Genomic DNA, 26525 nt, shown 5'->3' with positions numbered 1-26525 from the left:
AGCCCCGCCCCGCCCAGCCCCGCCCACCAAAGACCTGAAATGCAAATGTAACATCTCTGTGGCCCTCAGGCGTGTTTGTGAGGGGGAGCGGGCCGAACTGGTCTGTTTATCAAAGTTTGGCAAAGTTATTCGCGTCGCTTTCGGTGGAGCGTACAGTCGCGATGACGTCAGCGCCCTGTTGCTGCAGAAACAGCGCGTCATACACCGGAAGTCAAACAAAGCGCGAAAGGTTTTACGTCAAAATAAGAGCGCAAAAAGCACAAACTTTTCATTTGAAAGCGTAATTCCACTCAGATATTTGCTTGTATTCGTCCACCGATCGATTCAAAGCAGCACAAAAAAAAAAAAAAAAAATTAAAAAGCATATAAATTAGATTATAAACACACGCAAAGAGCTAATGTGAACTAACCAAAGTCCTTCAAGAAACAAGTCTCTGCACTCAGAAACCATCTCTCTTTTTTTGCAGTTATTTTAAATATATAATTTGCTGCTCTAAACACTGTTACTTACACTTTTTTCTGTTCTTGGTTTTGTATGACGGAGTGTCCCTAATGTGGTCATCTCAGTCACCCCCACCCACGTGCTGTTGGAAAGTGTTAGCTATTTACAATAAGCAACCAATCAGAAGAAAGTTGGCTTAAAGTGGGAGGAGCTACAACAGCGTTTCAGACAGCGATGAGGCGCTGCCCCGAGGCCCAGGCTGAGATAAAGTTACTCCAAGAATAAAAATATGTAGATGAAAGTAAGTAGATCAGATCCATCAATTAAATAAAGGATGTGAAAACTTCCTCCAACCCTACTGTAATCTCCTTCATATTTAGAATGGAGGGCTGCAAAAAGGCAAAGCCTCTTGAGGAAATGGAGGTAGGGCTAAAAAGAAATATCAGGCAAGAGGTCATCTTAGACCCTGCCATCAGATTTAGAGCTGCCAGTGTGGATGCCTGGGTACTTCTCCACAACATCAGCATCCTCTTCCTTCTAAAGTCAGTCACCATCTCTCTGGTGATGATTCTCCTCAGACCACTCCACAAACTCTTCCACTAGTGCTGCACACTCATCCTGCCTGAGTATTTGAGGGACTGATTGCAGAAAACACACAGAACAAGGACCTGACAAAGTTTCACGTTTCTGCAGCCATATCTGTGGAAGCTGATTTATGCCACTGGAAAAAGAAATGCGAGGCAGAGGTAAGTCAAAGTTTTCACTTACTAAGTATTTTGTAATTATTTCTGAGTAAGTTGAGATTTAAATCAGATACTATATAGATACTAAATCAAAACCTTTACCTTACAGCACTGAAGAAAAAAGTGTCTTCAGTGGTGTAAAAAAGCTTCCATATATAATGGAAGCTCGGCCAATAACTTTAATTTATATTTTATTTCATGTTTTATTATTGCTATGAAAACATTTAAACATCATTGGAATAAAGTAAGCTAAAAAAAATCAACATTATGAGGCTTGTTAAGAAAGACCTAAAACTGTTAAAAAGACAGTTTTGAGTTTTAATGTGAAAGTTGAGGGGAAGTGAGGTCGCTTTTATTGTTGCTAGCCTGACGGGAATGGAACCGCTGAAGAGGCGTTTGGTTCCAAACAGGAAGAAACTGGGAAAACACGCAGTTTCTCCGCTATCCTCTGACGCTGAAAACTACCAGCTCGGGGCGGATGGTGTAAAATACTTTTCCTCCCTGTCGGAAGCCTGTAGATGGTCCCCGGTGAACTCTTTCTGGATCCAGACCGCAGTCCGCGGCGCTGTTTGGAGGGGCTGACGCACCAGCAGGAGCGCAGGAAGGCGGGGGGCTGTCACGGCAGCGGGCTAAGCTATGCTAGGCTAGGCGCTGCAGCCCCGAAGAAACCTTGAACTCGTGTAAACTTTGTGGAGTACAACACCGGAAGTAGCATCACTCGAGTGGTTAAACGACCACCACGGAATTTACGGAAGAGATACATACACGTAAATGTGTATTATTTTCACTATTTTTGCAAAAAAAAAAAAAAAAAAAGTGTTAGCCTGGCAGCGGAGTTATCGCTAGTTAGCTGTTGAACACGTCCAGGCTCTGACAGCAGGGATGTTAGCCGGATAAAAACGCCTCAGTTTCCTTCATCCACATCCGCAGAATGGACCTAATTTGTGTTGTTAACCCGTTAAAAGCTGCTGGGCAGTAATTAACATCGTACATGTTAATTAGCACTGAGGTATGAGCGGATGAAGGCTGGTTTGTGACACGCAAAAGGGACTTTTTCTGTCTTTTTGTGGTGGTTTTTGTGAGAACTTCTCCTTTCCCTGAGTACGGTTATCATGGAGGTAGGGGAGCCTGGCAGCGGCAGCTCGGAGCGGTTACATAACGCCAGCAGGCCGAGAGAGAAGCTGCTGAACGTTGCCTCCTCTTCAGCCTCCTCAGCCTGGCTCTGACAGCTGTAAACCCCCCTCCAGCACACACACACACACACACACGCTAACAGACAGACAGACGGACGCACAAACAAACACAGACTGACAGCAGGACAGCAGCATGGAGGTGGTGTGAGGCATCTGGCAGATAGAAAACAGCAACGAGAAGGATCGTTTTGCTGAAGATGGAGTCCAACCCGCTGATTAATGGTGAGAGATGCTGCTGCAGGATACGGCTCTGTGTGTGTGTGCATATATATGTGTGTGTGTGTGTGTGCATATATGTGTGTGTGTGTGTGTGTGTGCATGTGTGTGCCGCAGTCCTGCATGTGTTTCTGTGCATTTTGGAGGGAAGCTGCAGCAGCTTTGCAACAGGTGTGTGGAAGCTGCTGTGGCCTTGCAGCTGGGTTGGACCTGAATTGTTTTCATGCTGCTGCCAACAGCGTGCACAAACTTGCAGCCTGACAGAGAAAATCCACATTAAAGGCTCTTTAACTATTCACAGTAGGGGGTAGAGAGGCACTGTGGGGGGGATGGTTGTGTGTGTGTGTGTGTGTGTGTGTGTGTGTGTGTGTGTGTGTGTGTGTTTCCTGTTGCTTCAGCACTGATACCTGTTTATGATTTGGAGTTGAACACACTACTGCTAATTAATACAGAGGTTTGATTAACCATTTAGGCCTTCCTTACTGTCTTCAGTTTATCTGTATTTTTATGGTTTTGACTGGACAGACTAGCTAAACCTGTGCAGAAATCCCTCATCTGTTTATATTTTGAAATCGGTGCAACAATTTATTGAAACATGCAAACATGAATGGAAATACAATATATAAGGCAACAAACTGTTTAAATCTAAAGAACTTGAAAGTTAATAGTTGTCTGCCTTTGTTCTGTTTTTCCGTCAAGAACACACTGTTTCAGTAATATTCAGGTCCGGGCTCTGGGGAGGCCAGTCCATGACAGACGGTGCTCCACTGTGTGTTTTTGTATCTAGATATGCTTTTTACTGCACTGCCAGTGTGTTTGGGATTGTTTTCGTGTTGAAAAAGGAGGCTGTTGCCAGTCATTGATAAAAATGAGACAGTACTTTAGCTGGAGCCCCAGACCATGACAGAGCTTCCACCGTGTTTCACAGATGGCTGTAGACACTCACTGTTGTATATCTCTCCTGACCTCCTCTGTGCACACTGACGATTTGAACCAAAATGTTCAAATTTGAATTCACTGCTAAAATCAGACCTGTTGCCACTGATTTTCAGTCCAGTTCTTGTGTAATTAGGCATACTTCAGCTTTTTCTCCCCAATTCCCTTCCTTAAAAATAGCTTCTTCACAGCCGCTCTTCCACTGAGACCATTTCTGATGAGGCTTCAGGAAACAGTAGATGGATCACCTGAAGGGCCAGATGCATCTCTCAGGTCTTTACAGGATTTTCTCCTATTTCTTTAGAACATGACTTCCAGATACTGTTCATGTGCTGTAAATAGGTTTTTAGGCCTCACGCTTCTTCATTTGTCCGCCACATGTCCAGTTTCCTCAAATAGTTTAAGGACACACTGGACACCATGCCAAGTTTTTGGCTAATAGCACTTTGGGATTCACCATGTTGGTGCAAAAATACTACAGTAAATATTACAGTTTTACAGTACTGTAAAAGATGGAAGTAGGCATTGTGACGTCACCCATATTTGGATGAGTGGGTGGAGTTCTAAGTTATCACCTAACACTAACATGTCAGAGTAATCATGCTTTGTGATGTACCGACTAGACGTTTAAACCTTGCTGCTGTTTCTGGTTGGCCGGTTAAATGAATTTTTTTTTTTTTTTTTTTTGTTTTATAATGTACAGCAGCCATAACCTGTTGGTTCAAAGATGTTATGACATCACTGACCACTAGTCGGAGCAACAGCCCTGACACACAGCAGTGCCTCATCTCTCTGTGAGCTGTAAGTTGTAAACAAGTGAGCAGGAATGGCCTGATCCAGCTTTTTTTTTTTATTCCGATCCGATGTTGTGGGTATCTGCAGATACAGCGTACCAGTCCGAAACAGCATTAAATTAATTTACTGTATTCCTCCATGTGACAAGAAGACTGTGGGAAACATTGTTCTGTGTGTAACATGACAGTAGGCTCATTTTTCTAATTTTGTAATATAAAATGTTACAATCCCTATTAAATAAGGCATTATTAGGCATCATTAAATAATGAGCGAGAAATTAAACAAGCGAGAGAGGGAAAACATCACTGCTGTCAGATCTTTTCGCTCACGTCAGCTCACTTTGACCAGAATTTGCAGTTAAGTAAAAATCTTTGGCAAATATTCAAATAGGATATCTCCAAACTGCTGACATTTTGCCGTTAGCTTCCCCCAGGCTGTGCTAGCTCTGATGCTGGCTGCTGCTGTCTCATAACGAAGTAAACAGAGCAACATAGAAATGAACTGAATGGATCGGACTAGGGCTGCAACGATTCGGCGACATAAACAATGACGTCGACTATAAAAATTAGTTGGCGTGGAATTTAAATGTTGACATGTCATATTCTAAAACCACGTATGTGATTATGTAACTGCAATACATTACAGGGAGATATGGGGGCAGTATTGCCGCCATTGTCCGCCAGTAAAAATACTAACAAAGAAGAAAGTAATGGAACAACATGACAATGGTGGAACAGAGAGGAGGGTGGAGAAAATGAAAGAAGATGGAGACAGACTGTCAAAGGTGTGGGAGCATTTGGCAGAAAATAAAAATAAAGTTGAATGCTGACTGTGCAAAGCAGAGCTTTCCTTCCACGGCAGCATCACTGCAATGCTGAGCTTTTAAAACGCCGGCACCCTGGAGCTGTGAGGTCAGATCTGGATGGGTACGTTAGTGCGTTGTTGATACTAGTGGTGTGCGATACTACAAGATTTGGTATCGAGCCGATACCAAGTAAATGCAGGGCCAGTATCGCTGATACCAATACTTTTTAATAATTACAAAGCATTTTCATTTCAATTTTTTTTTTCTTTGGATCATTAAGTAGTTAAAACTCAGGGTACAATTGGGCAAAGTTTATAGTTTTAAATAGAACATACTTTATCAAAATAAAAGTTTTTGTTCTGAAACTTTTTTTTTTTTTTAAACAAAGTGTACAAAATGATCACTCAAGAAGAAATTTAAAACTTTTTTTTTTTTTTCCAGGTAGAATGTCCAGAAAGCATCACACAAAAGTGTAATTAAAAATATCCATTTACTAATTTTCTGGATTTTTTTCTTAAATAAACAAGCTGTACAGAATTATCACTCCACGACGTCACCCCCTGATTCTGGCCCGTGATTTGATGTCAAAAATATAAGACAGTTTGGCCCTTTAAGTTACTTTTTTGACATTTTGCTAACTCCTCTTAATTAGAGGGGAAAGCGAATTAACCAGGAAATGGTTACTATGTGTGTTCTTGCTATCAAACTCAAAAAGTTTAGACAGGTGTCCAAGTAAAAGCTGATTTAAAGTGAAAGTTCTTGCAAAAAAGTCAGGTGGTGCAACTACAAGAAATGAATATGTAAAACTCAAGGATTATCTATTAGATTTAGATGCCAAGAAAGCCTGTGTATGGAAACACCAGACTTAAATTGAGTAAAAAGTAAATGGGGTTGATTTTTGGCAAACACAGGAGTTGCCCCCCGGTGGCCATTAGAAAGAATGCAGGTTTAAGGCACTGCAGTAATGAAACCATGTGCACCGGCTCTGTCTGCCTTATGATGTTCAGTGTCAGCATGAATTTGACTGTAAAAAATGTCATTAACACAGCCTTATCACAGACATCATGCTGACCGTTATCATGGAGACAGGTCTGTGATGAAATATCACCCGCTGCCATGGCAACACTGACGCATTCTGATGTGTGTTGAGCAATGCTGTGAGATGTGACATGTTTCTGGTGTGATGTGTGCTGATGAGGAGTCACAGTGCTGTCGGCGGTGCTATCAGAACCATCATGTGGTTGGATTTCAGTTCAGTTCGTCTCACAAGCATCCTGTTTTTCGCATTGACTTTATTCTGAAAGTTTCTCCTCAGCTTTCAGGATGTTCACCTTCAGTTCCTTTTCTGCCCTGTCGTCCTGTGATTTCGGAGGAAGGCACACCTCCACGTCTCTGTTCCAGAAACCTCTGACTTTAACCCTGAGATGAGACAAACTCTGGATTTTCTATTCCAGGAAGAGAGCTGACTTAAACTCCGACTCAGTCACCAGAGTAACAGAGTCTGTGAAACTAACCTGCTCCCTGGTTAGGTTATATTGGGACTCCTCCCCATCCTGCTGCTCCTGAAATTACTGTTTGACTCTTTCATTTTCTCACGCATACAGTCGATATCAAAGCTCATAATGGAGCACATTAATCCTGTTCCAGTGGTGGATGTTCATATTAAACATGGCTAAAGTTCTAGATAATAAAGTCAACATATGTACAAGTGCATATGTGAACCAGAAGGCTTTAGACTGCCCCAAATACCCAGTTTCAGAGAGTTTATTTCTACTGTTGGTGGGGAGGGGATAGCCTTAACCCTCCAGTGACTAAAATGACCCAAGTGGGTGTCGTTTATGACCTCTGATTACATTTCATAAAGGAATATTTTTGCATTTATCATACATATACTGTTTCCTTTATCTATGACAGTTAACTGACATGTTCTAATAAAACTAATCATATTTAATCTCTTTTTTTTTCTGCAACAAGGAGTTTTGGCATCACAGTTTCCACCAGATCTTTATGCCATACTTGGCTGGTTTATGAGAGATGTGAAAGCTCTAAGAGCAGCCAACTGTTCACCCACACAGAGCTCAGTAGCAGTGATATAGTATTTGGGTAACTGGGCTACAAATATGGTCCAAATATCCCTGAAAGCAGCCTGTCTGTCGGCTCATGTGCTTCAGGGCATCTCTTAATCTCAGTCTTAGTTCACTGCAAAACATCACGATGTAGTGAATAAAGGTGGAAAAATTACAATAAAATCAGATTTACTGGCACCACTGAACTTTTTTTTTTTTCATCCAATTTAAAAAAAATAAATATAATAAAAAATTATATAAGTAGATTGACAAATACAAGGAAACATTATTATGATTAAAATGATCATAACCACAAATATAAATATACATCACACACAGTCACTTCAAGGTTTTAAATTGAGTTTAAAAAAGGTTTCTGCTGCTTAAACCTTCTGTTTGCAAAGGGGCAGCCAATCATAAAATGAAGTGGTAATAATGTATCCTAAATTGGAGCCTTGGCTAGTTTCCAAGCATGATTTTAATTTGTAGTCGATTAATCAATCAGGATTTTATCTGACCCTATCCTTACCGTTAGTAATAATGGCCAGAGATATTATCAGAAAATTACTTAATTTCATTGTTATTGGAAATATTAATCTTTTTTTAATGCACCGCAAACTAAAGACGTGTGATTGAAAACTAGTTTCCTTTAGTAAAACCAGACACTTTCCACTGTAACCAGAACAGCATTTGACTGACAAACTCATGTCATGAAGCAGAGAAACCGCAGTGCAACAGGACGTGGTTTCTGGGAACAGATCAGTGGTTCGACTCTCTGTCTTTGGGTTTGTCTTCTCAGCCTTTGCTCTGTGGGAACTTCAGAAAACTGCAGATATTCAGAATTTGGTTTAAGATGGAGCGCAGCTGTTGTGCTGGTGAACACTCTGGTTTTAGATGTGTAATAGTTTATTTGCTGAACTTGTGAAAATGCTCTGGATAGCAACAGGGCTGCTACTAATGATGACTTTGGCATTTAGTTTTTCAATTGGTCAATTATCTCATCCGGCGTAAAATAGCAAATGCCCAGTTTCAGCTCAAAAAAGGTTCAGTTCACTGTGAGAAAAGCAGAAAATTTGCAACTCTTAGAGGGAAAAAAAGTGTTTGTGTTTTGCTTGTCTTGTCTGGATTTCGGCACTCATCTCTACGTGCATTCGATTTTTATTTTGATCCAAAAAGTCCAGAATCTGTTTGTCGTTTTGATTGAATTCACGATGTGATGAGAATCAGGGTTTGGTGCATGCTGGTATATGTACACTGTCTGCACAGTTAGAGAATAGAAATCTACTAACATCTCTGCAGACCAGTATGCTGTAATACTAGTTTTAATAATTTATAGTGATTGATGGAACAGACGAGGGGGAAAAGAAGCTTTATTAAAGTTAAATAAATGATTGAATACGATGTGCTTTGTATTTGTGATTCAGGAGCTGCACCGTCAGCAGAGAGGTGCAGAAGTCACTCAGCTTCAGATGTTATTTTAATGCATCAGATGCAGTTTGTTCTTTAGAAGCCAGAATTTCTAATTGGATTCCCACAGTTTGCAGCAGTGGTTGTTATGGTCAGCTCGCAGTGTGAAGGGAATCTGACTCGTCTCCGCTGCCGCGCAGAGATTAGCTGCTGCATTCATTAATTCACGCAGTGTCCTTGTATCTGGTGTAATTGTTGTCATGCGTTTCTGTGTGAATTTTCCTGCAGAGATCGGGTTCGTGTGCTCTGCTGTTTATGCACAACGTAAACAGCACAGTGAGGCTTCTGCTGAAACTTCTGCTCCATCATTACTGAGCAGCAGTGATGGAAGATAATAAAGCATATTTACCCAGGTACTGTTTTTGTGGCGCTTTTATTTCCCTTTTGTCTGCAGCTGTAGCTTTGCTTGAAGAGCTTTTCTCTTTTTTAACCCCTTAAAGTAAAAGTTACAGAGTCACAGTTGTGCTCTGTTAGCTAATGCTTGTGTCTGTGCAGTGCTTCCCACTGATTTACATTCTCTTTGTTTATTGAAGTTGGCTGCACCTTAATTATGCACACTTGATTAGCGATGCACCAATCTTAGATTTGGATCTGATGTTGGCCCCGAAGCTGGACTGAGTGTCTGATTTATCCAGTTGTTCTGTGTTTACTACGACACACATCAGCAGCTGTGTGTGCGTGTGTGTGGTGGTGGTGTTGGAGGGGGTTGCTGGTAGGGAGGGTTCGTGTAGTGTGGAGGAGGCTAACAGCAAAGGATCAGCAGCTTGGGAGCGTTTCATTTTGCATGTATTTGTGTGTCACATTTTATTTGACAAAGTTTGAAAATCAGTGTTCATGCTGGGTCGGATGTTTCTGTGTGCATAAAGAATGATTCCCAGTCTCCTCCTCACAGTGAGGAATGCAGATTGATTCATTTAGATGTTAGATTCAACTCACTGTCATTGTGTACACAAGGCACACAACGAAATGATCGTTCCAGATCACTCATCCAGAGACGAGCATCTGCGGTCATGCAGCCAGAGACTGGCGCTAACGTTAGGCAATGTGGGTTAAGTGTCTTGCCCGAGAACACAACGCAGCGCAGGGACAGGGGCTCGAACCTGCAACCCTCCGGCTGCAAGGCGAGCACCTACCCACTGCCACATATACCACTACACTGGTATCGGGAAAAAGTTTGATCATAGTGTCCTGCATGTACACCGTGAAAGTTTCGTGGACACTCGCTTAAGTGATTTATTAAGAAAATAACCGTTTGAAGGTTTTACTCTGTAAATATTTTAATAGTCCAGTATGAAATAAATGACAGAGCAAAATAATCAGCTGCCTCTCAGGTGAGTTTCTTCTTCTGTGGATGGAGTCCCGCTCCACAGTATTGGATTGAAGCTGGCGACAGTAGTGCTTGTTCTTGCTCTGCCACCGCCTCCACCTACTGCAGGTTCTGGTTATTGTGGCCCTCCATCTCATGGAGCATCTCCAAAGCTAAAGTAGTACTGCCACCAGTTCAGGTCTAAAATGTTGGCGTTGGAGTACATCCAATCACAGGAAGAGCTCCTCTCTAAAGAAGAAGATGAATGCTATCAAGGACCGCCCCAGTTGCACCCTGGGTAGGGAGCCAGACGAAGAGTGGATGGATTGTAAACTGAACACAGAGGGTTTGGTGGGCGAAAAAATATAAATTAAACAAAAATTCCTAATGTTATTTACTAAATATACTTGGGTGGGTATTCATTTACTGTACCTGGCTGTCTTGCCCAAATTAAGTCACGCTTTTGGTTTTTGTGCTGATTGGTCTCTGAATCTCTCTTTTGATTCTGTGACTCTTGGAATTGTGCTCCAGGTCACATTTTACATAATTACCTTGAATTGTGATGGCCAGATAAGCTACTATAGAAATGTATACTATTTCATTCTGACCACGTCACACACCATCTCACTCACAGCTTTAGAGATTCTTGATGTTACTGTAAAGTACAAACCCCAAAAACTGTTTCTGGGAAGCTGCTGAAAATGGTAATTAACCTTCAGCATGTGTTCAGAGCTTTCCACATATCCCTGGCCCTCCACGCATCAGACTGCTTATTCGTATTATGCCGTGAGTGCCTGTGAGCAGGGCAGCAGCAGCAGAAGCCTCTTTGTCGCTCTCTGTCTTTTTTTCCCTCCTCGCTGTCTCTCTCCTGTGGCTACCATTGATGAAAGGCCTCACCATGGCGATGGTTTCCAAGGTGTTCGATAGGTTAGTTGTGTAACAGGTCAGCCAATGGTAATGAGGTTCATTTCCATGGCTGACAGGCATCTCCCTCTGTGTAATCTGTTTAATGTTGACCTTCTCAGAGGAGTCGCGCTCCGGCTTCTCCTGGAGAGTGCTCATCCACCGAAATCCCATCACGGTGTGATTGTGTGTGTGTCAGAAAATATTCCAGTATTAGAGGCTTGAATCAAAACATTTTTTTTGCCCCAAAACACTGAATTGCTCAGAACATTATGGTAGATTATTTTTCTGTCTGTGTTGTGCTTTTATGACATTAATAGAAGTTTGTTTGAGGTGGGCTGGCTCACCTGTGCTCTCACCTGTCTTTTATTACTTTGACGACCTGTTGGTTGGGTACTCTAAAGCAGTTTTCCATTGAGCTTTATGCTGGACATTGAACTTCAGGAGGAATAGTCAATTACAGTGAAAACCATAGTCACCGTTGTATGTTGATTCATTAATTGATTGATAAATTAACATCAGACAAATATTGAACTTGAAGAAATGTCTTTACACAGGTGAGCTTTAAATGGAGCCTCACTCACAAGAATAGACAAATGAATAAATGGGGGACAGAGAGGTGTGGTACGCAGACAGTTTTGAATGTAAAGCACGTCTCCTGAGATCGATCACCGGGTTGCATCCTTCACTGCGGGATGCAGACACAACCAACAAGGGGTCCAGGTGGCAGGAGGCGGCAGATTTATTTATTTTTTTTAGGGCTAAGACACAAGTGTAGATGCAAAGCAAAGTTTTGCTTCACGTTACTCATGCAAATAGAATTGTTGGAGTGTTTTTGGACTGTTTTAAAATCTCAAATATTTGGTTCTGCCAGACAGTAGGACTCATTTCTCCAAAAGCATAACTAACAGCTGGAATTAAGTGATATATTAGCAGCTAATGCTAAACGCTAAATGCTGTGCTTGTTTGCTAATTGCAGTGATGGTGAACAGTTAGATCGATGGAGCGATTCAGCATGAGCGCCGTTTCCTTCCACTAATGGTTTTGCAGAAATCACATAAAAAGCGTACACAACGAAACCATTATAATCCAGGTGTTTTATTGATCCGATCAACTGCTACTGTAACAGCACTTCCTACATTAGAATATGTGTCATCACGTTGTCAGCATGAACCATCACGTTTTTAATGCAAGCCACTAACTACGACAACAGGAGGTGGCATCATTTTGCTGGGAGCTGTTTTTCTTTTTTTTTCCTCCAAGGCCTCTCACAGCTTTGAGCTCCCTTTTTCCTCTTCAAAATTTTGCCAGTGATGAGAGAGAGATTTTTCATGAATTTTTGAAAATTTTTTGGACCTAAGGAATATTTCCACAAAAAAGTTTGAAACTTTTTGCGTTATATCGCTAACAGACAAACTAATATGGCCTCCTTCCACCTATTGGTGGGTGAGGTAAACATAACAAAAACACTGCCCCCCCCCCCCCCAGCGCCGGGGTAAAACTGAAGTTTTTCAGCTGCTCAATAAGTGACAACAATAAACTTGTCCTCCATTTCTGATTATCTGTGGCGTCAGCAGGATCCAGTCTTGTGGAGAGTCTGAGCTGATAAGCTTTTGCAAAACAGCTCCATGCAGACATTTGGCCGAAATTGAAAACAGTCAGGCTGCATGAAGGCTGCTTCATGTTTGTTCTGAACACACCAAAAATGAAGGTTTTAAAAATGTTAATTTATGTACTGAAACAGTCCTCGACTTTCCGTCTGTCTCCTCAGCTATGGACCCATCCATCACGCTGTGGCAGTTCCTGCTTCACCTGCTGGAGGACCAGCGGCAGCGTCACCTGATTTCCTGGACAGGTGAGGATGGAGAGTTCAAGCTGCTGGATGCTGAGGAGGTGGCACGACTGTGGGGGCTCCGCAAAAACAAACACAACATGAACTACGACAAACTGAGCCGGGCACTGAGATACTACTACGACAAGGTACGCCTGATAATACTACTGTTACTGCAGCAGAACAAATACTACGTTACATCCAGGCTCATCTCTCTCTTTTTTTTTTTTGGTCTTTCAGAACATCATAAAGAAGGTGAGCGGCCAGAAGTTCGTCTATAAGTTTGTGAGTCAGCCCGACCCCTCCCTCCCTGATGGAGTACGCAGCACAGAGGATGGCCAGAGGAGGGACATCAGTGACTCAAACAACCAATTAAAAGGCCTTGGGGGTGTGACGTCAACCTGTCCAACAAAGGGCTTGCCCCAGGTACGTTCACATTTCCTTTATTTCCTGCAGGATGTTATGAATACAGTCTGATTGATTAATTGATTGCTTTCTTTCTTTCTGTCTCTCTCTGCATATATGGATGTATGTGTGTATCGCCAGCGCTCATCACCCAGCAGCTCCCAAAAGAGCTCCAGAAACGACTACATGAAGTCCGGCCTCTACTCCACCTTCACCATCCAATCCCTGCAGGCCTCACCCAACCCACGGCCAGTCAAATCAGAGCTCCTGCTGCAACAAGATCCCAGCCCCAAAGTTGATCGCACACCCAGAGAGGTAAATGGATTTGAACGTTACCCCCCGACCTTTCCTGAAGCCCAATACTCAGAAAAAAATGTCCACATGTAGACAAGAATGATCAAAACTAAATGAGCCTGTAGGCTTCACATTTGTACACTTTTTTTTTTTTTCTTACTGGTTCTTCATGATTGTTCTTCATGACTGCCCCCCTGCACTTTCTGTTTTATTACTGTTATGTACAGCTGCTGGACTTCGTATTTCACACTTCTTCAGGTCATAATGTGCCAGTGGCCTAATATTTTTTGGTTCTTGAATCAATCAAGAACCAAATAATCAATCATAAAATCACTAATGTGATTTTATGATTGATTAGATTGTTGGTTTGTTAACAGGATTACTCTAGAAGTTTTGAAAGGATCTGTATAGTTTTTTCTTTTTTTTTACCAGAGGTGGGGCTTGTCCCAAATTAGAAGTGACTAACTTCTGCAGTCGATCTACTTGGACTGATTGCAACAAGGTGAAATTTGACATTTCGTGTCAAGTCTTCACAAAGACGTATCAGAAGCTCCTGGTGGTGTTTACAAGCAGACGAATCCAGGTCCAGGGACTCAGTTCATTTATTTTTTAGAAGGTTTTTTCAGCCTTGGTGGAGGCAGCACGGTGCTGTGGTGGTTAGTACTGTTGCCTCACAGCAAGGAGTTCTGGGTTCAAATCCACCTTGGCCCTAGCCTTTCTTTGTAGAGTTTGCATGTTCTCCCCGTGTCTGTGTGGGTTTTCTCTGGGTACTCCGGTTTCCTCCCACAGTCCAAAGACTGGGGTTAGGTTAGTTGGTGATTCTAAATTGCCCATAGGTGTGAATGGTTGTCTGTCCCTGCGACAGGCTGGCGACCTGTACTGGATGTACCCTGCCTCTCACCCTGTGACAGCTGGGATAGGTTCCAGCCCCCCCTGAAGAGAATGGATGGATGCAGTCTTAGACAGCTTTCATATTTGATGTCATTTATTTCCCTTTTTGCGTCAGGGTAACTTTTCTCTTCCGTTCACCATCTTTGTACATTTAACCAGTGGAAAATTGAAGTCTGGCCAGCAGATGAACAAGTCAGTGTACAGCTAGTGCCAGTCCGGATAGGTGGGAATATTTGTGTCTTGAAGGACCTTTGGTGTAAAATTTTTGCCAAATCAGTCGACGTGTTGGTGTTACGGGTAATTATAGCACATCTTCATGGTCACGGTCATTACAAATAGATTACCAGTCAAAGCAATATTTAACTTGCTCTCTTGTTAATGTGCTAATGTTTTCATATATGATGAACAGTTGTGGCACACACATACACATGCATAAGAGCACGGATGCATACCTGTCCAATTCTGTTGTGGACAGCTGTGGAAAATCGTGTTTAAAAAAAAAATGTTTTTAAATGTGAGCACTCCTTCAGCTCTCCAAAAAAACATGACATTTATCCACTGAGAATCATGTTGTAAACTCTGAGCTCGGCTCCACTGATTCAGGGTCTTTGTTGCCTTGTTCCTCCACCTCAGGTGTGTGTGCTACCAGAGTCCAAATCCTCTCCGTCAGTAGGGAGTGCTGTAGACTCTGCTCTCCAGGTGATCGTCACTCAGACGTCTCCCTGTCCAACCCCGGCTCTCAGCCCACAGATACCAGCCAACCCCACCAGCCAATCGCAGGTCAGTGTGAAATCCCGCCCCCTACTTGGTTACTTGGTGGGATGAATTGTAGTTTGTTATACTTCCAAAATTGAATGCCTCAGTTGGCCTTATCAGGGATATCTGCTCTCAATGACATTATACAGATCCAAGACTAGAAAAAAATATTTTAAATGAAACCTGAGTTTTTGGCTCACAGGGATTACTTGTGCATGGATTGACTTCATTATCTGAAACTTTGTCAGTATTTAATATGAGCATCCACCACCAGAACTGTATAAATGAGACCGAAGAGCAGAATAGGTCCACTTTAGTAACGCGCTCGCCTCTGTTTTTCATTCCCAGAATCCTCCTGCTGCTCCTCTGAGCGACCCTCCCCAGATTTATCTCACCAACATGGGGGACCCGTCCTCCCTCACCTCCCTCATCCCTCTCGGATCAGTAGGGGGGGCGGTGAGCCCTGTTCCCCCTCCTCATGTGTCAATGGGCCCACAGGGCCCACAGCAGGAAGACTGTGGGGCAGTTACCAACCCCACCAGCTTTCCCTCTCACCACCCGCAGGCTGCTCCTCATCCAGCTCACCCTGCTCCTGTCTTTGTTATTATCAACCCACCTCCCCCTCAGCAGCAGCAGCAGCAACAGGTGCCCATGACAACTACTGCCCCTCCTCCCTCTGTCGCTCCTCTTCCCACTGCCCGTCCTCCTCCTCCTCCGCCCATCGTTATCAAGGAGGAGAACCTGCCTTCAGAGGCGGAGCTGCTGGAAATGGTGACACTGGAGGGGAAACAGGTGGAGGAGGTGAGAGGAGGAGGCAGTTCTCAGATGTTAATAAAAGGTTAACATTGTACTGAGGTGGTGCTTTCTGCTCTTCCGTCCAGGTTCCCCAGCTGATCTGTGGCACCGGAGAGTCCGAGCCTCCCCTCACCATTGTGGAGAGCCCACCTCCACCCTGCATGGAGGCTGTGGTTGGAGTTCAGCAGCAAGCAGAGGAGGGGAGGGCAGAGGGGAAGGACATGCTAACAGGTAACAGGAAAGCATTTTATGTGATCTCTCTGACTGTCTGAGGAAAGAGTTTTTCTCTGGGTGGAGCCTGTGGAGACCACCACCTCCATCAAACTGTTGCTAGGATACAGACTAAACATCCAGAGGCACTCTTCATAATTTCAATCTTCAGTCATGTTTCTCTTTCCTCCCACCTGACTGCATGAAAGCTGGCTCTGGAACTGGAGCCAGACTGGACACGCTGGGAGAGGTGGTGAAGAAATTACACTAAAGATGTTAGACATCCTGAACAACTGTGATCACCCACTGTGTAACGTCTTTATGGAACAAAAGGGGCATCACGGAGAGATACAGAAAATCACTGGGCTTTTTAATTCTCATACAGACAGTAGATGAGCTCTGTCAGACTTTCCCACTGGGATCATTAAGTTATTCTTATTTTTATGTCTGCTCCGATAATCAGTTGAATTCCACTCCTGCTTTTTGTTTTTGTCAGATCCCGCCATCGCCCCGGTGACGTCCTCCTCAGCGGTGACCTCTCCAACAGCTTCATCCTCAGACGCCGTTCCTCCCAAACCAAAGAAGCCGCGGGGCCTGGAGCTACCCTCCTCTCCCTCCCTGCCCCCCGGCCTCTCCCTGGATAAGGTCTGCAACACTCAGACCGCAGTAATTCACAATATCACATGTAAAGGTTGAAGGACTTCACAGACATAAAAACCTGTTTTGTTTGGGGTCATAAAGAGCAAAAGTTGAATCCCCAGTTTTTCTCAGTGACAAGTATTAAGTTTGCATATAAAATCAATCAGTTACTCCCACCCGACCCCCTCAGAATCAGCTGATTTTTTTTTTTTTCTTTTTTCATGAAACCATGCAAAACTTTACCTTCATACTGTGATTTTTTTTTCCTTTCTCCATTTTTAGTCCCCTGAAGTGCATCCCAGGTTCAGATGAAATTTTGCACTTTCTTGTCCACCTTAATTTTCTCCAGCATTTTTGGGTCTTCACAACTTCATAAAAAACAAAACATATTCACATGAAATTTTCAGGACTGAAAAACAAATTTAAGCTCTGCTAAAATCAGTTGTACACAAAAAGCCACGCGTCACAGTATAACGACAAAATCTCATTTCTGTTCAACTTTGAGCATCATCTGCACAAAGGCTCATTTTGAGTCCGGAAAAACACTGATATTCCCACTTCAGCACAAATATCCAATTTAAATCCCTTCATCTTCCTAAGGTTTATTACTTATAGATTCAGGGACAAAAACAAGGTTTTATTAAAAGGTTTTGAATTAGGGAGACAGCTGTGCAGTTATTTCTATCAAGAACAAAGCGACAATAACAAAAAGCTCTTGATGCTTGGGAATCAGTCCAAACACAAACTCCTTTCCACGCAGCAGTAAACCACACTGCCAGACTGCCCACTGACACTGACTCTTCACAGCTTTTGGACTCAGTGCTGTTTGCTGTGTGGAGTCAGCTGTGCGCTGACTCTGCATGAGAAAAGGATTATGGCACCGGAGTCAGGGAGAGAGAGAGATCGGTACACACTGTATAATTTTTTTTAGGGGTTACCAAAAATGTATTAACACAGGAAAAAAGCTGAAGATAGTTTGTGTGATGTGTCCTCGAGTTGTTATCATGACTGCACCGAGACGGATGTGATATGTAAACAAAAAGCATAGTAACCTCAGCCGTGCGTCACAGACTGTGATTCATAGGTTTTATCACTGTGCAGTCTGTTTGTTAGATTGTGACGCACAACGTGGCTCATAAAGGAATCTATCTGCTGAAATCTCACAGGGACTGAGAGCTTCAGCTCCGACTCTCTGCTGCTTTGTGATTTCTGACTTTTGAAAAGACTTTTTGGACTCTGACGTCTGACAAATACTCACCACTCTCATACTCAGAACTATTTACCTTTTTATTCAAAAAAGACCTTTTTATTTTTCTGCAAAATTTTGGATTATGGTTACGTCTCATCAGAGATCAAATCTTTTAGGTGCAAAACATCAAACAATGTTTGCAGCTTCAGAAAAATGAGACTTTGTTTGTTCAAACTTTCAATTTAAAAGAAAAAACATGAAAAGTTTGATAAAACTACAAGAAATCGAAATTAAGTAAATGTAACTAAATTATTTGAAATGATTTTATTTAAAGTTTCCTGGAAAAGGCAAATATGCTCTTTACAGTGTATATGTATGTGCATCTGTTTCGTGCAGCATCAGTAGAGAGTGTGTTATTGCATCTGTGTGCATTCCAGTGTATGTGTGAATGATGGCGAGGTGTTTGGAGGTAAATCTGTGGTGTTACTTCCTGTTCCTCCCGCAGGTGAATGCAGCCGTTAACAGTTTATTGGCTCCCGGATCTGCGACCAACACGCTCACCCCGACCGTCATCACCTCCCACGCTCTGGTAAAACACCCGTCTGTCTGCGTGTGGCACGTGTGCTTTCTTTATTAATATAGACGTCTGTTCACAACTTGGAGAAATGTGTTGGTCTAGCAGTTACCCTCCTTACATCACTGCTGCTGACAGCAAGCCGAGCCAAACACTTTCCTCTACAGCACAACAGACCTTGAATTCTCTGGAACATCAGTTATTGTTTTTTTCTCCCCTTTTTGTTCTGTGGAACCTGTAAAAAAACAAAAAAACAAACTCCGCAGAGTAAAACTAGCACATCACAACTATTCACAGTGATCTCTGAAGAATATTCCCACTGTAAATCAGACTGTGTTTTTTCCTGCAGAGTTCATCCCTGTTAAGCACTCTTGTTTCTGTCCACCTGTTCTTCCAGACTCCGGTCCTGTTGACTCCCAGCCCTCTTCCCTCCACCATCCACTTCTGGAGCACGCTCAGCCCCATCGCTCCTCGATCGCCAGCTAAACTCTCCTTCCAGGTAAATACACCGAGCCCGCTGCACACAACTGTGACATAAAAAGTGCAATAAATTTAATTTTGGTGCCAAAAATGCTTCACAGTAAGATCTTTAATCAGCTGTAAACATCTGCAGGAGTCATAACTATGCTGGTGAGAGCAAAGAGAATCAGTTTGTGGATTTTATCCCATCAGGTGAATAAACTTGAGTTCAGTTTATCAGCAGTAAACTGAAAGAGGAGCGAGTGTGCTGAAATCTAAAGCATTTAGAGCTGGTTCTCAACATAAACTGCTTTTCTTTTCAAATCTAATCTGTAGGTGGTTCACAGGTTTGCAGAGCTCATGCTGAGCTTTTGCTTACAGCCACACGTGCTTCAGTGTTTCACAGGTTTGTGTGCAGGGTTGGTAAATGAAACCACACAGCAGCTTCAGGTTCACTGAAAATTCACACGTTTGTGCAACAAGTTTGCAGTTCTGCTTGCGATACTGTCATGCAAACTGGTTCACATTAAACATCTCAACAGCTGATGGAAAGTTTAGTCACTGAGGTGCTTGTTTACACCAGAGGGGCAATCCTAATGCCTGTGGTAATCCCCTTCCTTCTGCATTAATTCATCTCTGATTAAAAGCCATTTGTCTTCATTATAATTCCTTTATCGTGGTATACACGTTTTCTGTTAAGTGTCACATTAAATTATAAACTTGTATTTATTTTCAGTTTAGCAGCCACATTTCCAACTAACAAAAACATAAAAGCAGGAAAATTCTCCAGAAGTGACTGGTTACAAGTACAGACTGTTTAAAAGACGCGTGTAGCCACCGTGCTCTCGCTCTGCATTTTTGAAACCTCAGTGTTAGCGTTTTGGCTGCTGCCGTATTGTCGTTGCTGTTGCCAGCAAACTGCAGTCATAGACTGTATGAATGCATCACACAGACTACAAACTCAGTCTATGAGCTGCATCTCTTTAACAGGCAGTATAATCTGTCAATCAGAGTAGCCATGTCACTGTAGAATATAATAGAAAGCCTTTATTGTCATTGTACTTCAGAAATATTTGAGGTTTGGTTGAGTTATTTTGTACAGAACCAAACAGGTGCAGTGGAGTAAAAGCATTTAAGAACAATAAAGGCTTAAATAATAAACTCTAAGAAGAATAGAGGCAGTTACAAAGGAGACATGCACACCTGCACATTCAGGATGTGACTGCACTTAAAGTGATGCCATTCACTAATTGTTAATTAGAATTTTACGTTTGTAGGGCCTTTGTTTATTTACAGGAGTTGAAAGCTGTGATAGCGCAGGGGAAGAAACTGTTTCTAAGTTTGTTTATCCGGACCTTTGTTCACCTGTACTGCTGTCCAGGGTGAGAAGAGTCTTTAATTCTTTTTCTTGTCCTGCTGAGACACGAAGAACTGGAGACGTCCTCCGGGGAGAGCAGTGGGTTCTCCGGGAAGTGTCGCTGAACCTCTGCGCAGCTTTCCACACAACGATGCTGCGATGCAGTGCGTCAGTACACTTCTCAGCGGTAGAAGACCGCCAACAACTAGCAACACTGTGGTTTTTGTACCAGGGTGTAAACATGCTTTTTAATGGTGTAAAGCTGGGAGTCTGTGCGTTAACACGCTTCTCAGAGCTTCGTCTACCGCCACACTTGGTCTCATAGTGGGAATAGAAGTGGATTTGTGGATGACCGTCAGAGGGGGCGATGCCCTTATCTTCACTTATTTGCTGTTGAAGGCCATCATCACAGAGTCTGAAAAGTACAAAAACTGCTTTTCAGGACAGCCCTGCACAAGCTCCTCTACCAGACACACACACGCGCGCGCACACACACACACACACACACACACACACACACACACACACACACACACACACACACACACACACACACACACACAGACAGACAGACAGACACTATGCACTGCAGGTACCTGAATCTAATCCAGGGTGCACACACACACACACGCGCGCGCATACTGTGTAAGGGCTTGTGTTGGCATAATGCATTCACTGACCTTCAGCCTTAATCTGAGTGTATTTCTAAGCCTGAATCCTCAAACCAGGTCTGACACCTTCAGGTTGTCCAAAGTGAGAAGGAGGCGTCCTCACATGATCTAAAGTGCACAAAGTCCCCACAGTGATGGATGTACACGAGCACACACAGAGCTAGTTGGTGTGTCTGCAGGTTTCTGGCCGAGCTTGAAGTCCGTCTGTTATCCGTTAGTAAAGGTTCAGTTCACTCAGTCCATAAACAACAGCATATTCTGTCTTCGCTCTGATGGAATTGTAATAATGATCATAATGCTCTAAAATACACTGCACATTATCTTGTTACAATGGGACCTGTCAAGATGTGAGTTATATTAGACAGCCATTGAACAGTCAGCGCTTGAAATTGATGTGTTGGAGGCAGAAAAAATGGGCAGTGTGAGGATTTAAGCCAAAAAATATTGCAGTTTATCTTTTTTTTTTTTTTAGGACCTCAGAAATTGGTGTGAAAAAGGACTTGAGCCCAAAGTAACACCTGCATACAGTCTAAACCTTTATCAAAAACAAAAGGCTTTTATTATAATTTTTAAAAAGCAGCATGTGTGACACTAACCAGAAATAATTAAAAGTGTTTGCATGAAAATGATGGAAATTATTATTTAATGATTGCTTTTCCTGATTCAGCTGTCCCTGTGTGCACAGTTTAATTCTATAGGTGGTTTAATTCTTTAAACACAGCATTGATTTGTCTGTAAGCAGCAGCGTTGAATCATTTCTTCTTCTGCTCTGAAACAAAGAGCTCTAAGCTTTTATTCACGTTTACGTCGTGATGCCGTGATGCTTTGTCGCCTCTTTGTGGCGCAGCTAAAAACTGCAGGAGGTCAAAACGCTGCAGCTCCTCAGTAACATTTTTCAGGAACTGCTGTTTTAACCCCTGTTTAAGTCTTCAGTGAGTGGGAAGGTGCTCAGCTGGTTCTTTATCGTGCAAGATGAGCATTTAAGCTGCAAGTCTGAAGAAACCGAGTCGAGAGTTTTGCTTTGTGTAAATGGATAAAATGCTATTGATTAAAGTGTCAGGAGCTTGAATAACATTACTGCATGTGTTCAGGAATTGGACATATGTGCAGGTATGAAGGTTAAATATAAATTAATCTTTTTAGATGCTCTAGTGAAATCGGAGCGTGAAGCTCCACATTTTAGCATTTGAATCCAGTTTTTCCAAGTTGTGGTTAAGGGGGCCAGCTAGTGCTAGAGTCCTGTGGCTTGACATTATGAGTGCTATATTATACTTTACAGGAAAAGTGTTGATTTTAGCAAAAAGAAAATAATTTATTTGATTAGTTTTGATTGATTAATCATTCAAAATTGAAATTTTGGGAGTAAAAAGCAGTAAATTGGGTGTTAAGTAAGAGTAATATTTCATATACTGCCATCAGTATGCATCAAGTTTCCTAGAAAGCATAAAGAATAATCAGTACCAACCTGTGGCGAATGTTCTGTTTTTCAGCTGAAAAGCAGCTGATTTTTAGCAAGTTAGCAGGATATTTTCTAAAATTCCTCCAAAATAAAACCTCAAGTTCTCACCTCTGATGTCTTTTTGTCTGTCCCTTCTCAGTTTCCCTCTAACGGCAGTAATCAAATCCACATCCCGGCTCTGAGCGTCGACGGCCTCTCCACCCCCGTGGTTCTCTCCCCCGGCCCCCAGAAGCCCTGAGCTCCCCGCCCGCCTCACGCAGCTCCTCGCTGGGCACAACCACGCCTGACGATCCCCTTGGGCTCGTCGGAGGAAAAGCTCGATCTGGACTGACTCTGAAATGCATCACTAAAAACCTGAAACCATGAGAAGTTTAGGCCGCATCGCCTGACTGCTTACTGGTAGGTGTGATGGTTTGTGTGGACCAGAGGATCAGTCAGACAGGACTCACACTTTGGTGAATGTCGGCGCCTCCACCGATTCTCACACTTTAACAGGTGGGAATCGGTGCTTTGTCCTCCTCACACCTGCCCGTCATTTCTTTCATAGTTTTGTACTCAAACACTATGACAGCAGACTCCAAACAAGACGCTTCTCTGGACTTGAACTCGTCACGAGAAGCCGGCGTTTGGACGGAAACTACACCTAAAGAGAGGCCGCGATAAGACAGAGGGATGTTTTTTTTTTTTCTACTGGTGTTTTTTTGAAACCTGTCGTTTCATTTCTTTCTATAATGTGAGGTCTTTACCTTACAGTGTAAAAGTGCCCTGACGTGACTGTTGTGATTTGGCACCGTTTTAAAAAAAAACTGAACTAACAGATTAACTTTGAAGATGGTTTTTGTAAACTGACAGTGACACAGCGTCCGTTTTCAAACGGTTTGTAACTGAGGGAGAAAAGCTGGAGTCGGATCTCATTTGAGTTTTAATGTTTTCTCTGAGTCACTAACTGATGGAGGAGTGGAGGGGGGGGCGAGACTCAGACAGGAGAGACGTTTTTCAGTTATATGAGTCTCGCGAACGTTCACGGGGAAGTCTGAAAAAGGATCCGCCGTCCTCCATAATCGCAGATCTTTCTGGTGGGATCTTTTCAGGGCTTTTTGCTCATTGTTATTCTTTTTTTTTTTTTTTTTAATTAAGAGGTTATTTATTTCTCTCTTTTTTTTCGATGCACCTTTTTTCTGCAGATTCTTTAAAGTTTGACTGTTTGACAGTCGTTTTTTTTTTTTTTTTTGATGAAGCTCCCAGGTGACCCTTTTCCAGTTGGAATTTAATTTCAGCACCAACAGTGACATTTTATAAACTCACCTCTGCTGGATTTCTTCATAAACGACTTTCAGAGCCATTTAAGGGTTTTTGCTTTGCTCTTATTGGCCGCTTTTAAAGGCCACGCCTTTCTCCACTTATGCATGGCCTGTTTTTCGGACTGAACTCCTCAGCAGCAGTTTGAACTGACCAATCACAGAGGATGAAGATGACGGTGGACCTGAGGTTTTTCACAGCCAAGTTCTTTCTCTATAGAAGTCTCTAAATGTGACAGATTGTATATTTTCTCAGAGTTTAATGTCCAAACTGAACTGACGTGTCTGTCAGCCTCGATCTAAAGGTTTTTACTGAGGACAGAGTCACATTCCTTTGGCTTTAAAATACCGATAGGTGAGTCTGCGCTACTGATTTAACCGCTGGTTTTCATTTTAATCTCAGCAATCATTCCAGAGCTGCAGCGGATTTTATTTGAGCAGCTCTCATAAACAAATGTTTGGTTCCTGAAAGTTTCTGAGTTATAAATCTGCAGTGATGTTGCCACAAGTTGCAAGAGTCACATTTATCATTCTCAGACACTAACTCAAGTGGAAATGTGATGTTTACAAGACAGCTTTTAATATTTTGAAAGCTTTTTCCGTGGAAAACGCCCAACATGATGACACTCGGTCATACAGGTGCTCATAAATGAAACATTTCATCTCCTTTGAGCAATTTGTGTTCAATAAATAATCAGAACAGGGTGAGTCCAAGTTTACATCCTTGTTTACATCAATCCAAAACTTCAAAATAATAAAATTAGAGCCACGTAAGAAAAGCATCAATTGGTTTCTTGTGTGAACATCGAACAAGAAAATGTTCTGTATTTTTCTTTTATGACTTAAACAAGTATTTGATGGGAACTCAGGAGGAAATCAGGGGACATTCACTGATGGCAGGGCCTGATTAGCTGTTGTATACCTTCCAGGGTCATTATAGTTAACTAAGTCTAGGTGTGGAAAAAAAGTTCAGTTAACTAAAATTGTAAAAACTAACCTTGAGGAAAATAAACTCAAATAAAATACAAATGTACAGGAAATATCTGGTTTTAGTCTCTGTCAGTTTGGTCACATTTGCTATCTCAACCAGCCTGATGAGGCTTTGGTGCATCTGTTTACCCAGTGAGTTTAAAATCCTTCTCCTTAAACAAGGTCATGAATAATCAGACCCCATCAGAGCTTAAAGACCTCATATCACCCCAACAGAACACTTCTCTCTCAGCCTGCTGGCTTACTTGTGGTTCCTCGGATACTTCAGAGTAGAATGGGAGGCAGAGCCTTCAGCTTTCAGGCCCCTCTTCTGTGGAACCAGCTCCCAGTTTGGGTTCAGGAGACAGACACCCTCTCTATTTTTAGACTTAAAACCTTCCCCTCTGTTATCCTGCTATAGGCTCAGGCTGCTGGACAACTTCCCATGATGCACTGTTTCTTCTTTATTCCCATCTTTTCACTCTGTTGCATGTCACAGCCTTTTCTATCGTTTCTCGAGCCACCCCTCCCTGAGCCTTGTCCTTCTGGAGATCTCTTCCTCCCCGGCATTGCCAAGTGCTGCTCACAGGAGATCAGCTGATTTATTGGGGTTTTCTCTCTGACACTGTAGGCTCTTTACTTTTTAGTGTAAAGTGCCTGTGGTTTTAATTTAGTGCCGTATGAATGAAATTGAATTGACAAGAAAGAAAACTGAAACCTTTAAAAACAAAACATTTTTTTATTCATAAAAACTAAACTGAAGCAAGCAGCTTAAGTGAAACCAAACTGAACTCAAACCTAATTAACTAAAAGCAGAATTATGTTAAATGTGATTTATCCACTTCACAAGTTCACAAGATTTTAACTCTGTTGAAAAAAAAAATTATCAGACAATCCCAACAGGAAAAGAAAAAAGATCCTCGCTGGTCAAATTTGTTAATTTTTTCAAGACTGAATTTTCAGGCATGCATTTGTATGATGTATTTTGTTATACGCACACCAGGGGGCGCTGCCCATTACACAGCAGTAATGGAATCCCTGCTAGTCGGGGACTCTTATCTGACCCTCAGAAAGGAAACAAATATGAGTTTACCGAACATGATTAACGAACCTGCAGGAGGCTTACGTCCATGAGAACGGTGATCAGATGGATTTTGTGCAGCTTTTAGCTTCGTTCAGTAGAAACACTGTAATCACACTCAGACCATTTCCCTGTCAGTTTACCACCTGATCTGATAGTTGATAGGTTCAGATCATTTTAAAAACTCAGAGAACAAACACACAACTCATTTCAACTTGCGCAAGGAGGAGAGATCCGTTCCTTGAACTCAGCTCTCAGCTGAGCGGAAGTTATCTGTCCTGGCGAACTGCTTCCTGCGCAGCGCTTTTATTCGGATTTTCACAATAAGATCACGTGGGTTACATCAAACACAGTTTACAACATGTAATAAACAACATTCTTGGCTTTTTCCTTACCATATATGGTCGTAAGCATACTGTGACATGTGCGCATGTAACATGGCGTATACGAGACACGTATCCTATATGTGTTCTCTGCAGGCTGAGAGCAGCCTGCAGGTAACTACAACTTCCTTTGTAAGAAATACCACCACGTGTTCCCATTTCAAACATAAAAACAGTATCATATGTACATAAAACAACTTATAGAAAATATACAAACAGAAGATATGATAATTTATAATAAACAGAATGGAATTTATACCATAACTCCAACATTTCCCCCCTGTTTATCATAACTTCACTGGCATCTTTTTCCCACACCACACCACTTGCTTGCACATTTTCAGTGTGGGTTTCATTCATTGCCAAATATTTACATATTTACAAAATATCTG

The 26525-nt window shown here is 42.3% G+C and overlaps 1 protein-coding gene across 1 annotated transcript; it reads left to right on the top strand.

The window, feature by feature from the left end:
- The first annotated feature begins 1558 nt into the window (after positions 1–1558).
- Positions 1559–24934, top strand: elk1 (ETS transcription factor ELK1). Its single transcript, XM_030734777.1, has 11 exons — positions 1559–2600; positions 12644–12852; positions 12944–13129; positions 13250–13423; positions 14927–15073; positions 15398–15850; positions 15931–16075; positions 16551–16699; positions 18388–18471; positions 18854–18955; positions 22542–24934. The coding sequence occupies exons 1-11, from the start codon at positions 2576–2578 to the stop codon at positions 22638–22640; spliced, it is 1773 nt and encodes a 590-aa protein (XP_030590637.1). The 5' UTR covers positions 1559–2575; the 3' UTR covers positions 22641–24934.
- Positions 24935–26525: the final 1591 nt, after the last annotated feature.

This window comes from Archocentrus centrarchus, chromosome 7 (genome assembly GCF_007364275.1).
Source record: "Archocentrus centrarchus isolate MPI-CPG fArcCen1 chromosome 7, fArcCen1, whole genome shotgun sequence".
Lineage (NCBI taxonomy): Eukaryota > Metazoa > Chordata > Actinopteri > Cichliformes > Cichlidae > Archocentrus > Archocentrus centrarchus.
The sequence above is the reverse complement of the archived record's forward strand: the minus strand, read 5'-3'. Positions and strand labels throughout refer to the sequence as shown.